At 33.7% G+C, this 14,530-nt stretch overlaps 1 protein-coding gene across 2 annotated transcripts in view; it reads right to left on the reverse strand.

Moving 5' to 3' along the window:
- Positions 1-14,530, reverse strand: part of LYPLA1 (lysophospholipase 1) — a 49,072-nt gene that overhangs the window by 13,557 nt on the left and 20,985 nt on the right. For both annotated transcript variants that reach the window (XM_001368621.5, XM_056823921.1), the window contains 2 exons: positions 9,002-9,072; positions 4,405-4,478 (listed from right to left, as the gene is read on the reverse strand). In XM_001368621.5, coding sequence (XP_001368658.1) covers positions 4,405-4,478; positions 9,002-9,072 — 145 coding nt within the window. The remainder of the gene's footprint in view (positions 1-4,404; positions 4,479-9,001; positions 9,073-14,530) is intronic.

Here is a 14,530-nt window from a genome sequence, read left to right on the forward strand (position 1 = left end):
ATCTTTTACATGGGTTTTTCTCAATCCTTACCTGCTATCTTCCTAGTCCCCTCTACAGCAACCTAGGTGTCATCTTCAGTCTCTCACTATTCCATCTAGCCAATCTGTTGCTTGTCAATTTCATTTTCCTGCATCTCTTGCATAACCTCATCCCAGCTCAGAACCTATCTCCCTCCCCGTACTGCCACCACTCTTCTGGTACAGGCCCTTATCTCCTCACCCTTTAACTACTGCAATAGCCTATTTTAGATTTTTCTTTATGGAGCCTATTTGTGTTTTTTAAAGCTTTTTAACCAGTACCAAATAGTTTTGATGACTACAGTTTTATTATTATTAATATAGTTTGAGATCTATAAATGGTATTACTCCTTTATTCCTATATTTTAAAAATCATTATTTTTAATATTTTAAATCTTTTAGTCTACACCAAATGAATTGTTTTTATTATGTCTCAATATAGATTTTCCATTTGGTAGTTTTAATGTCATAGTGCTAAATTTACAAATTAACTTTAGTAGAACTGTCATTTTAATTATATAAACCCGGCTAAAAATATTCAGAGTAAATAACACTGAATATTCCTTTAGTTATTTAAGTTATTCCTTGCTTTGTTAAGGATTGTTTTTTATTATATTATACAGATGTTGAGTTTTGCTTTGGTAGATTGCTTTGGCAGATACTTTTAAGCATTTTTAATATGTTGAATATAATATATTGAATGACAATATCACTTTCTGTTATCTCTCGGAATTTGCTGTCAAATAAAAATCCTTTTATTCTTTGTGGATCTATTTTGTTGTCTACAACTTTACTGAATCTATTAATTATCTCAATTATTTTGTTTTTTCCTAGGGTTTCTTCCATAAACTGGCATGCTGTTAGCAGACAGAAATAGTTTTATTTCCTCTCTGCTTATACTTTTGCAGTGAATTTCTTTCTTTTATTCTTGTTACCATTTCTAGAACTGTCAGTTAACAATGAGAGGAGGAGATTCTTGTTTTACTCCTATATTTATTGGGAAATGCTTCTATTAATAAGGATAAAAGCCATCAAAAAGTTATTAGCAGCTTCTTGTCCATTTACTTGCTTCACTACATCCTATGAAATCTCAGAATGCTCCATATCCAGATGAGGATATGAGAAAGGTAATAAAAAAGCTTTTTACTCACATAGTTGCAAAGGATATAAGATCCTATTATGAAACCATCTCATTTGGACCATTTACAGTTCCAGAAGTGTTTATAGAGAAAGGAGAAATGTCAATAAAGAGAAGAAAACTAGAAAAAGTAGCCAGATTGGATTAAGTACATATAGAGGAGACCCATGCTGGAGGTGATTAAAATTGTGAGGGATCTGAGGGACTGATCAATCAGTCTGCAAGCATTAATTATACTAAAAATGTGCTAGTATGTTAAGTGCTAGTGATAAAATGAAAAGCCCTTGCTCTTGCCCTTAAGGAGTTCACAATCTAATGGAGATAGCACACATATAACTATATACAAATAAGCTATATACAGGATAAATAGGAAATAATCAATAGAGAGAAGGCATTAGGGTTAATAGGGATTTAGAAAAGGTGTCCTTTAGAAGCTGAGTTTTTAGCCAGATCTTTACAGAAGCCAAGGAAGTCATAAAGATGGAAATGAAGAAAGTATTCCAGGTATGAGAGAAATATCCAGAGAAAATGCCCGGAGTCTGGAGGTGGAATGTCTGAGGAACAACAAGGAAGCCAGTGTCTGGATCAAAGTGTATGCTGGAACTCTAAATTATAAGAGTAAGGGGACCTAATTTATGAAGAGATTTGAATGCCAAATAAAAAACTCAAAGCTGAATGGAGAGACTGGAATGGAGTGGAAAAAGACTTGGGTTAGGCAGCTCACTAAGGAGGCTACTGCAGTAGCTGAAATGTGAGGAGATAAGGGCCTACATCAGAAGAGTGGTGGCAGTACAGGGAGGGAGATAGGTTCTGAGCTGAGATGAGGATATACAAGAAATGCAGAAAAAAGATGAAATTGACAAGCAACAGATTGACTAGATGGAGATAGTGAGAGACTGAAGATGACAACACCTAGGTTGCTATCTAGAGGACTAGAAAGATAGTAGTGCCCTCAACAGTACTAAGGAAGTTTGGGAGGGACATATGGATGGGAGAAGATAATGAATTGTTTTATACTTGCTTAGTTTAAGACTGGATAACCCAATTTGAAATGTCTAATAAGTGGTTGGAGATGTAATTCCAGAGATCAATAGAAAGATTAGGGCTAGATAATTAGATCTGAAAATCATCACAGAAGCCAATGAAATCAAGTGAAATATAGAAGAGCATTCAAGACAGAATCATGTGGAACATCCACACAACACAAGAATCTAATGTTCAATAAATCCAAAAATTTTAATTATGAAGGAAAGAATTCTCTAGCTGACAAGAATTCCTGAGGAAGATGGAAATCTGTTTTTAGATTTAGGTGGAAATTAGATTTAAACCAATTACATTAACTATGGCTCATAAATTCAAAATGGATACCAATAGGAACATTTATGACATAACAAAAAATTTAGAAGTCTACCTTTACCTTTTTAAGCTATGGCTAGAGAGTGAACTGCTCATCAGTTGAAGGGTATTGGTAATTACAAAAGATAATATGGACAATTTCACTTATATATTTTTTATAAGTTTTTATATCCAAAACAACTAGAATAATGAAGCCCTGTCAATAGGGAGACATATTTTTTATAACTCTCCAATGAAGATCTGATACCTAAGCTATAAAAATGACTAACGAAAACATAGAAATTTTTCATGTCTACTGTTAGAGGCTTTCCCTAGGACAGCACATTCTTAGTTTTTAGTTCTCACCTTCTCTGGGTAGATTGTATCTTCTGAGTACTTCACACCTCTTTGTTAAGCTTGCCCCTTACAAGTTGCCTAACCTTTTAGTGATTAATTTGACCTCCATAGGTACTTAGCACCCTTTTGTATTAGATCTAAAAATAGACCTAGCTTAAGGGTTTTTGATCACTATAAGTATGAGTTAAGTACCTTCATTGTTCACTAAGGAGTTTTACAACTTTATCTTCCCCTAAAGTATGCCTAAGTATGGGTGGAGTAATTTTGAAGTTCCCAGTATATTCCTGATCGAGTACCTCCATTGTTTAAATGGGGAACAACCTTAACCATAACCTTAAGATAATGTTCCAAGGTAGAGTCTGAGAAATTTTAAGACTCACAGCAGTAATTTTCTCCCATTGATGGGTTCTTCTAGGAATCTCTACTTTAAGGAAGATAACTACCCTTCACTATCAGGACTTCATTCATACCTTTCTATCCAGCCTTGCTTGGTGAGCTCACTTTCCTGAAACTTTCTCCATGAGCATGTAAACTCCTTGAGGGCAGAAATCTTTCTTTCTGCTTGTGTTTATATGCATAGCACTTAACAAAGCACTTAGCAAAAGGTAAACACTTAATAAATGCCTGTTTACTTGACAATGAATGAGGAGGAACATGGAAGTTAACATGAATTGAGGCAAAGTAAAGTAAGCAGAACTAGGAAAATATGCAAAATAGTAACAACATAAATGGAAAACAAAAAAATCAAGAAAATGCTAAAAATGATGACCAGTTATCCCAAAAGAAAGCCATGAAGATGCCTCCTCCTGTATCTTTGGAGAGGAAACAGACCATGAAAATGGAGCACTGCATATGATATCAGACTTCTTGAATATGTTAGGCTTGTTGAAATTTGTTTTGTTTTTCTCAACTTTTATTCTTTACTATTTTTTACTTTTTATTTTTTATTTATTATTTACTATTCTTGGAAAGAACAAGAGGAAGGACACATTAACATAGATAATGCAAAAACTAAAGATATTAGTGATAATGTATTTTTAAAAAAGAAAGGTAGTTAAGTTGATAATTATGTATGTTGTCAAATAGCAATCTTGTTTGGTTTTAACTATTGTTCTTTGTTATGGGGAGAGGGGGTTCTATGGTGGGTTTACAAGGGTGTTAATTTATACAACATTTAAAAAAATAAATAGCTGTTTTCTATTCCATATTTCCTAAAATAGAAAGTCAAGTAGAAGCCAACTAAGAAAAAGCTTCAAAGATGACTGAACTCAGAACCACGACTAGCAAGAATTTTACCCCTTTATTCCTAACATGTAAACTTCAAAGCCTTTAAAATTTTATATCAGTAAATGAATATAGTGTAAAAACACAAAGGTATCAATAAAACAAACAGAAAATTAACCTTCCCAGTTTCTTCAAAGTCCAAAAGAGGATTAAAAATAGACTGTTAACTAAGATACTATGACATCTGAATAAAGATTAAGAAATAAATTCAACAAGCATTAGACCCACAGGTTCTCATGTAAAGTAAAGGCCCTTGCCAATTTATATCTTACCTGAGAAAATCCTCCCAAAATAATTCTATGAGATGGAATTCCATTCTTTACTTCTTGTTCTATCAAAGCCTTAACTGTAAATAAAAGTAAGAGTTAATCAGCAAGATCACCAAAAATTTAATTCTACTATAATTTAGCACTGATAATATTGGCAAAGTGAGAGTTGGGTTCTTCCCCAAAATGCTTGTTTTAATTGTTGTCTTAAGGGCCCATTAGAAATATTAATGAGTGACAAAATTTATTTTAAGTTTCTTTCAAATGCAATATTTTAACGACAAAAACTAAATTGGGGCACAACTACCAAATATTACATAATTTAAAACAAGGGATCATCTTTTACTACTGCTAAAAGTCTTACATCTAATATCTCTTCTTGTTATGGAGATAAACTAGATTTTTTAAGATAACTTACGCATTAGTATGTTTGTCATATAATGAATCTCACCCTAATTAAGTTTATAACAGCTAATAAATAGGTATTGAAAACTAGGTGGCATGTGACTTTTCAATCATGGAAAAATAATTAAACAAAAAAGCACAAAGACTAATAATTATAATAAATAAGCTGCAACTGAGGTCCCACAACAATAAAATCAATGATATTTTAAAGTTAGTTATATAAAAACTGATAAAATTTCTATTAGTTCTTTACAGATGATGCACAAAGGTTCCTATTTCTATTCTCTGAAACTCAAGCACCTAAAATTTCAGGGAAAGGCATTTTCAAACTGATAATTTCTCAGGTGCTAGTTTTCTTGTGATTTATATATGTTGATCTTTATTAATTAAAAATAATACCAAGTAACATTCCTCCTACAAAAATGATTTCTATAAAAATCAAGCATTAATTAAAAAAAAAAAAACAGACCCCACCAGTACAGACCCCTGTAAATAAATATAAAGAAATTAAAATATTTCTCCCAGTTGGCAAATGCGGCAGATTCCTGTCCTCAAAGCACGTGAGATGGCCTAGCTACTGGTTGGAATCTGTTTTCATTTCTGTAAAGTTTTGTTTGGTTTTAACATTTGCTATCTCTAGCTATGCGTATTATACTAGGTGTACTAGTGCAATGACCTAACAGCCACAGAAATTCCCTTTCCCTCACAAATAACACAATTTATGGTCTCCCTTTCTAAAACTAGAACATACTCCCACCATCCCATAACTCATCTCTGAATCTCCCCTTGGAGTATTTTTTGTTGGAGAGAAAACAGAAGGGATGTTCTGTGGTTCTCCTTAGTTTAATCACCTCGAATCCCAAACCTTCTGATACCTTCTCAGTTTCTCTGAACTTTCTAGATACCACTAGAACCCCCACTAAGTTTCCTTTTAGACACAATGCTACCACTCCCACTGGCCAGAAAGTGGGAGGAAAGGAAGAGGAAAAGGAAACCCTTAATATCAAGTTTGGGATGAAAGGGAATGGGACACAAGGGGAAAAGATTAAGTAGGAAGATGTACACATGTCAGATCTGCTAGAATTCATGTTTAAAAATTCTATTTGTTCCAATGGGGTTGATATATTAGGAAACATTTTGAGTAATATCCTTCTAATGCCCACTTTCACAAACTTCAGGTCTTTGTCATGGTCAAGTGTCATATTTATTGTATATCTTCTGGTCCTCATCATTTGTACCACGCCTGTCCAACCTGCTCCTGTAGCCAGAGCTTCCATGTAGCAGCCCTGGATTACAGTATTATAATACTTATTTATGTGTTTCTTAACTATTGTACACATGTATATATAACCATGCTACCATTTTTATTATGTTTCTATCTTTTAAAAAATGGGTCACTGATTAAGTTTTTAAGTGATAAGCCCCAATCCCATTTTCCCCATAAACTGTGGTTTCCATTAAAAAATTTTGTATAGCACAGTGCTTTTTGGAAAGATATATCATGTTATAGCAGAACTGCTTGTACCTAGAATCCCAACTTGGAATTCCATATTCTCCCTTAGAAGACCTGCTATATAAGAATGGTTAGGCTTCATAGTACTCCAGGTATATTAAGAACTAAATTGTTTAATCAGTTGACCTCAGAACCTAATTACTCTCTATTTTAAATTATCATTTCTACATTATAGAATATAAGCTGCTCCCTCCAGACTTAACAACAGTCTCCAATTTGTCTTTGCATTCTCAAAAATTGTGCATGTGATAGGCTTGTAATAAATACTTCTTGGATTAAAGTAAATTTTAAAAACATTTTCAAATAATCAAATTGGTAGCTTGCTGCCTATACTTTAAAAATATAATAATTTACATATTTCTAAAATTATCAAAAAGTTTTTAATTTTTAAAAAAGGCAGTAAATTTCAATACTACATGTAGGAGTATAAAACCTCTGACCAAATAACTTAATTATGCTTGAGAACCAATCATACCAATAAAGTATATGGAAGTCTTAAAAAAAAAGTTTTTAAATTTAGTTTTTAAACCAAAAGTTTTTATTTCTACTATAGTCAAGTCTTTGGGAGTAGCTAGGTGGTTCAGTAGATATGAATGCTAGCTTAGAATCAGGAAGATTTGAGTTCAAATTGTCCAGTTTAATTTTTTTCCCCCTAAATCAAACTAGTCATCTTTTTCTTTTTAAGAAAGTGGAGGAAAGTTTACTTCTATGCCATGTATCCTAATAAGATTTTTTTAATTTTTCAATACAATTTTATTTCTTACATACAATGGCAAGAACCATGGGCACAATAATCAGGGTCAAGTAGCAATCTATCAGTGGGCCACATATAGCAAAAAGTGTCTGAGTTAGGAGACAGCAAATCCCTGGTGGAAGGAAAGCACCAAGCAGCAGGTCCAAGTCAAATCAATTTAACAGATATTTAGTAAATATATACTATGTGCAAAGGACTATGATAAATTCTTGTCCTCAAAGCACTTAAAATGGCTTAGCCACTTGGCTGGGGTCTGGGTGAGCTGTGAAGAACAGAGTAGCATCCAGCTAAGCAAGAATTAATTTCTTTGCATTTATGTTTTTCCTATAGTATCAGAGCCTCGATTTCATCTTGACAATCCTACTACCTAAGTGAAAAGATTCAAGATAGTTGCCACAGCCAGAGTTCAAAATGAGTTCAATATGTGGTCTAGTAAAGATTCAGGAAAGAATTCCAATCTCTATACTTCAGGATTAAGTGTGAGATAATCTGTTCTACAAAATAGCCTAACTAGTTTTTCTGATGGGGGAAAAGGGAGGTGCAGAGATGTTATTTCATCAGTATATGAAACTCCTTCTACCATATCAATAATTGTTTTAGAACTTTTGGTTTCAGAGAGTTAACTGGAGCCAATGAGGAGTTAAATGACTTACTCATGGTCATACAGATCACATCATAATTATTAGAACCTGTGTCTTCATGATTCTGAGGCCACCCCTTTATCCACTATATTATGTGGAACCATCTCTAATGTCTAATGGATTTTTTCCATATTCTCAAGTACTAGTATTTCAATTAATTTTGAACTGGACAAAAGCATTCAGATCTGAGAAAGTATAATCATGGAAGCATATCTTATCTTAAGGACTGTCAATGCAATAACTATTAATTACAAAGTTAACAATCAAAATCAATTTATACCCAGAGAAGAAAATTTTCTATTTTATTTCACACAATCAATCTGTTCTAGTCTCCTAAAGATCAAGTCTTTATGACCCCAAAAGGCTAGGTAAACTATGTCACCAATTTAAAAAATGAATAATTTTGGCATGTAATCTCATCATTCAACAATTTAATGTTAAATATGCTAACATTTTTTAGAGGAATAGCTCTAACTTTTGGATTTGAGCTTCAAAATAAATTTCTGATAAATCTTTCTAAAGTGTCGCAAGTTAACACAGCAAAGTATCCAACATCCTTTCTCATGGGTCAATGATGTAAAGGATTTTATTAGGTCATTTTTTCTAAATCTCAGGAGGTATCACTGTTTTCTTTTTAAAATTACAATTTCCTCCTCCTCAAAGTATAATGAATGCACTATCATGGTGTCTAAGACTAAAGGTATTGTTGGAAGTACAATAGATTTGAGCATAAAGCTTGCATCAAATGGAAGGAGCACCATTTCCATTTTAAGCCCAAGTAACTCATATAATTTTTATTATTGAAAACTCAGCTACTAAATTTAAGACATCTGAAAATCCATTGCTACTGCTTTCTTAAAAAAAAAAAGGATGTTTTAACCTAAAGCCCATAAATTAAAAAAAATTTTTCATAACTATAATTCAACATAATTGGCTTCCCCCTTTGTAATTCTTTGTATTTTATTTTATTTTATGCATTTAAAAACATCATTCTGAGAAGGGATACATAAGATTCACCAAATAGCTAACAGGTAACACAAAAAAAGGTTGGCGAACTGAATTCAGGGCTTTCCTGATTCACTCAATTATTTGTGATAACTACAAATCACTGGGTTGGTTGGTTATTTTTTAAAAATATACATATGACCTGCATTTCTTTTTCTGTAAACATATTGTGCATCTCTCTAGTAGAATGGGAGCTGCTTGAGAATTATTTGAATTTTATATTTGTATTCCCAGAGCCTAGCACATTTAATGTTCATATTTAAACTGATACATTTGTCAACTTACTATTTTCTGCCGCTTGTTTTATTCCCTGTTCATCCTCCTGTGAGTCAGGAGAGAGTCCAATAATATCAAACCTAAAAAATAGTATTTAATGTTAATAAGTATAAAGCTATTATTAGATTTTAGGAACTATACTCATGAAGTATACTATACTAAACTTGTGGTGGACAGAAACAAAGTAGAGACATGATCTACATCTTAGATGCTAAAGATATGTCTGGCAATAAAGAAACACAGATCTTTGGAACCTGAAGTGGCCTTAAAAGATACTCATTTAGTTCAACTCCTTATTTTGTAGATGATTAAAATGTCCTTAACAGATTAAGTAATTTGTTCAAGGTAAAACTGCCAGTTAGTGGCACATCATAGACTAGACTCAAGAGGTTACCAAACTCTTTAATTCAAAATTCTTTCATCCACTTCCAAAATACACAGTCTTTGCTGACTGCCTAGCCCAATGAAAAGGACTCTAGCAATTTTTCTAATCTAATCCCTTATATGCCCAATTTGAAAAGAGATAATTATAGGAATTCTATGTTACTTTATTTCCACTAATAAAATATTTCATCATTAAACTAAACAAATTAACATGAATGGGATTTTAAGTCCAGAAGCTTTTAACTGAGAGGAAAAAGTAAAAGTAAATAATACTATTTTTACAGGAAAAATTGGAATGTAATATTCTCTTCTAGACAAGCATGTAACTCACTTTATATTAATAAAATCATTTTTTCTATTATTACATCTTAAAAGCAATCTTGTATAATTGGTAAGCTGAAAAACACTGTTGGAGGAAAGCCTTCAAATTGAATTTTGAGTTACCGGGTAATATGATTTTTTTATAGCCATGTTAATATTCAGATCAAGATTTTTTATTTTCTGGACTTTTCATTCAACTATAAACAGATGGTCTACTGTAGCATTTCATTAGTAAAAGCTTGTTTCTTCTCTTTATATAGTCAACAAGAATCCCTTGGATATATGTACATATTGTTCTAAAAAAAAAATAGATAAAGGATTCTAAGTCTGTCACTAGATAGAATAAAAGGCTTATCAAAATATTAACATTTCTTGATGATTTTTAAAATGTAAGTATAGAAAGACAAAGATTTACTAAAAGAATCTATTTGAATCAAAAAATATCATTATTTGTAATAGTCAAACATAAAGTTTTTCTCAAAAAGATCATGAGAAAAACAAGGATCTCCAATGCCCCCACAATTATTTAACATAGGGACAGAAAGGTTAGCTATACTAGGATGGCTATATGGATTAGAACTGTGATTTCACTCGCATAGGAATCACCCAGATGACAAACCTTCCACCTCCAATAAAAAGTAGTTCCATCAATTGGGGAATGGCTGAACAAACTGTGGTATATGTTGGTGATGGAGTACTATTGCGCTAAAAGGAATAATAAAGTGGAGAAGTTCCATGGAGACTGGAACAACCTCCAGGAAGTGATGCAGAGCGAGAGGAGCAGAACCAGGAGAACATTGTACACAGAGACAAACACACTGTGGTATCATCGAACGTAATGGACTTCTCCATTAGTGGTGGTGTAATGTCCCTGAACAACTTGCAGGGACCCAGGAGAAAAAAACACCATTCATAAGCAAAGGATAAACTATGGGAGTGGAAACACCGAGAAAAAGCAACTGCCTGAATACAAAGATTGAGGGGACATGACAGAGGATAGACTCTAAATGAACACTCTAATGCAAATACTATCAACAAAGCAATGGGTTCAAATCAAGAAAACATCTAATGCCCAGTGGACTTACGCGTCGGCTATGGGGGGTTGGGGGGGGGGAGGAAAAGAAAATGATCTATGTCTTTAACGAATAATGCTTGGAAATGACCAAATAAAATATATTTAAAAAAAAAAAAAAAGAAAAAAAAAAAAATAAAAAGTAGTTCCTTTGCAATTCAAGAGTTGCTTAAATTCAGGAAAGTGAGTTTTAAGTGATTGGCCAAGAAATAGAAAGAGACCAAGTATAAAGAAAGAGAAGTCTAGAATTATTCATATGAATAATTATATATTATAATATATTTCATATATATATGAAAATATATATATATACTTTTTTAAAAAATAAAAACCCAGTCAATGGGGGGGAAAAAAGAACTAATAGTTTTGACTATCTAGAAAAATATAAAAGAAAAAAATCACTCGTTTTTCTCTTTACTTCTAACAATACCCAGAAAAAGGTAAGATAATATTCCAATAAATATCACAAATATCTGATTAATCTACCAAAACACACATAGGACCATATGAATAAAAATACAAAACTTTTTATACAAATAATTGTTCGGTCATTCGGCCATGTCTGACTTTTCTATCCCTGGGGTCTCTTGGCAAGGATATTGGAATGGTTTGCCATTTCATTCCCTAGTGGATCCAGTGGATTCTTCTGTCAGGCAATAAGCTATTAAATGGCTTCCTCAGGGTCACACAGCTAGGAAGTGTCTGAGGTCCAGCACTTTTATCCACTGAACCACCTAGCTGCATCAAGAAATAAAGCATGACCTAAATAACTAGGTTATTTATATATATAATAATGTATTTATTATATATACAAATAATAACAATAAATAATCTCCCAGGCTAGTTTCCACCAAACAGAAAAAGTCACAATCTAAATTATCTCATCTTTGTCATGGCAGTTCCTTCCACTGATGGGACCTTTCATGTATGCCCATCCTATGTGACTCCTGTTCATATCTTCCTATAAGTTTATGACTTAGGGGTAGTAGGGAGCACCCTATGTGTTGGAGGTCTTCTTCAATTTCTCCCAACACTGTAAGAGCACCCTCTCATTGCCCAATAGTCATCCCTTTTTCTTGCCATTTGATTGGCCACCTTCTCTTTCCACTGGACAATTCCTTGAGGGGTTTCTCTTATTCTTATGTAAAATTTCTCACTCCTTATACGTAAGTTGAACACACTCCTACCTAACCATGTACCTCTGGGTTGCATCTGTACAATACTCCTTTAAAAAGAGTTATAGTTCATATCTCATTTGATGCAGTGGAGTGGTAGAATGTTATGATTATTTAAGGAGTCGGTAAAGGAGATGTATCAACTCTCCAAAGCAATCCACCTCACTTATTTAATTCTGGGCCTAACTTGTCCATCTGCACTATGTGTCCTAGTAATAACAACAATAATCATAGTTAACATTTACATGGCACTTAAAATGTGCCAAAGTGGCTAAGCGCTTTACAAATATTGCCTCATTTAATCCTTATAACAATCTTGGGAGGCAGGTGCTGTTATCTTCCTTTTTACAGAAAAGGAAGCCGACAAAAACAGAGGTTAAGTGAATTGATCAGGGTGGCAAAGCTAGTGTCTAGGGCTGGATTTTAACTTGTGTCTTCCTGACTCGTGATCCAGTCAATCCACTGTCACCTCCCTGCCCTTAACTACTCTCTGACATAAATATCCCCACATACAGACACTGATGGACAAGCTCTATAGGTTGTTAATATGTGTTGTATGAGCAAAGACTTTTTTTTATCTTTCTTCTGGAGGTGGTCAGGTTAAATTTCTTTGAGTGATTACAAATCTCTTTCAAGAGAATTTGCAGAGTTCTAGGGCTATATGGGAACAGCACAATGTCAAACAAGAATACTCAGATGATTCCTCCATCCTCTTTGACCTGGACTCTGTCTTGATTGTTTTCCAGAGCTATTGAACCAATTCACAATGCCACCACAGGTAGTGGCCATCTTTGCTAGTGTGATATGTTTGAGGTGATTGGCAAGTATGTATCTCCTAGCTCTACGACTCAGCTGGTAACTAGTATTAGAGAGTTGCTCAATAGTGTTATTTATGTTATCTTCTAGGGATCCGGAATAATTTTAATGTATGGATAGGACATTTTACTGCAATAGTGTCTATACAGAAGTGTCAAATACCAAAATAAATCCTAAAAGACTAAATAATCTATAAGGAAAAATTAAAGAGACTATAAGGTTATGTTATTTCACAATTATATGTAGAGAAAAATTTATGGACACTACAATCCTTCCAGTTAAATGGATTTTTAAGTTTGACATTGTACCTTTTATTTCTACTTACATGACTACAACCCAGTTCAGGCTTTAAGTATCCAAAGCCTAGACTAGTACAATAGATTTACAAATGATCTTTGCAACTCAAGATTCTCCTCTGAGTTTCTTAAAAAACAGGTTCAACCATATTATTCCCCAATTTTAACTCCAATGGCTTCCTCTGACATTTCATGACCTGGCCCTAAATTGAATAAGTACATTGGAATGTAGCCAAATTAACCTCCTTACTCTTCGATCTCCATGATGATTTTGCAATGGTTATACCCATGGCATGCACAAAACACAAACTCTTTCTCACCTCTGTCTCTAAAACACTTACTTTCAAGGGTCAGCAATCACCAACTTCTATATGAAGCCTTTGATCACCTAGCTGCTAGTATATCCTTGCTCTCTCCCTCCACCAAAAATATTATCTTTCTATATATTGTTTTCTCTTATTTCCATATTTGTTAACTCTTGGAGCTCAGGGGCTATTTTACTTTTGTCACTGTATATCCACTGGAACAATAGTAGACATTTAATAAACTGAAGTGGGGAAAGAGACTAGTACCTAAATCAATAGATCGCCATCAGAGCTAACCACCATACTTCTACCACAGGTATTCCTATAACACTCAGTTGTGTTTGAATTTCTTCTGGTTGCAACTCACTTGATCTTTCTCCCCTTTGAGGGAGTTATGTTATGGATCAATAAATGCTCTTTCCTATCTAGTTTCAAGTCTCCAAGCTGGGAGTACTTCAAAAAATCCCTCCCTGCCTCTGTCTCTCTCTATCCCCACTCCCCATCTGTCTTAGCAGTATTTAAATCCTAGAAGACTCACCCATACTCAAATGAGTACACTAATAACAAAGCAGTCTTAACAAAAAACTGAATTATTTAAAGCAAGTAGAAAGAAAACAGACAACTAAGCAATAAGGACTGGTAAAAGATTCATCTGCCCACAAGAGGGTAGAAGGATAATGTCAATAACGGTTGAGAGTGTGGAATTCAATAGGGTCTATCTACAGAACAATAGGTATAGCATCTTGCCTCATTCTGTTGGACTTAAACTCAGTCTTGGTTATCAGTCCTAATAATGTAATAAAATGAGATAGCATGATTCTAACCTAACTCCTTACAACAACTGAAATTCCTTGAATATTATGGCTAGAATAAATGACATTTCTGTGTTTCCCTACAATATTTTGGCTCTGCACACACTCTCTCAGTGGCATTAAAAGGTCAGCAAAAACATCCTAGCACAATGCTGCAAGATCTCATGTTCTCCTCAAAGTGCCCTTGCTCAATTCTTATAGCTTACGATGTTTCCGCTCTCCCTAAAGAAAGGGTGACTGAGCTCTCAAACACAGTCACAGTCCCTTTAGTCCTTGAATCAAAATGTACTAGAAATTTTCTGTCCTGACTTTGAGACTTTTTTGAGACTCCAGTGTGTCCTACAACTACCTGGTCAA

The sequence above is a fragment of the Monodelphis domestica genome, chromosome 3 (genome assembly GCF_027887165.1).
Source record: "Monodelphis domestica isolate mMonDom1 chromosome 3, mMonDom1.pri, whole genome shotgun sequence".
Classification (NCBI taxonomy): Eukaryota; Metazoa; Chordata; class Mammalia; order Didelphimorphia; family Didelphidae; genus Monodelphis; species Monodelphis domestica.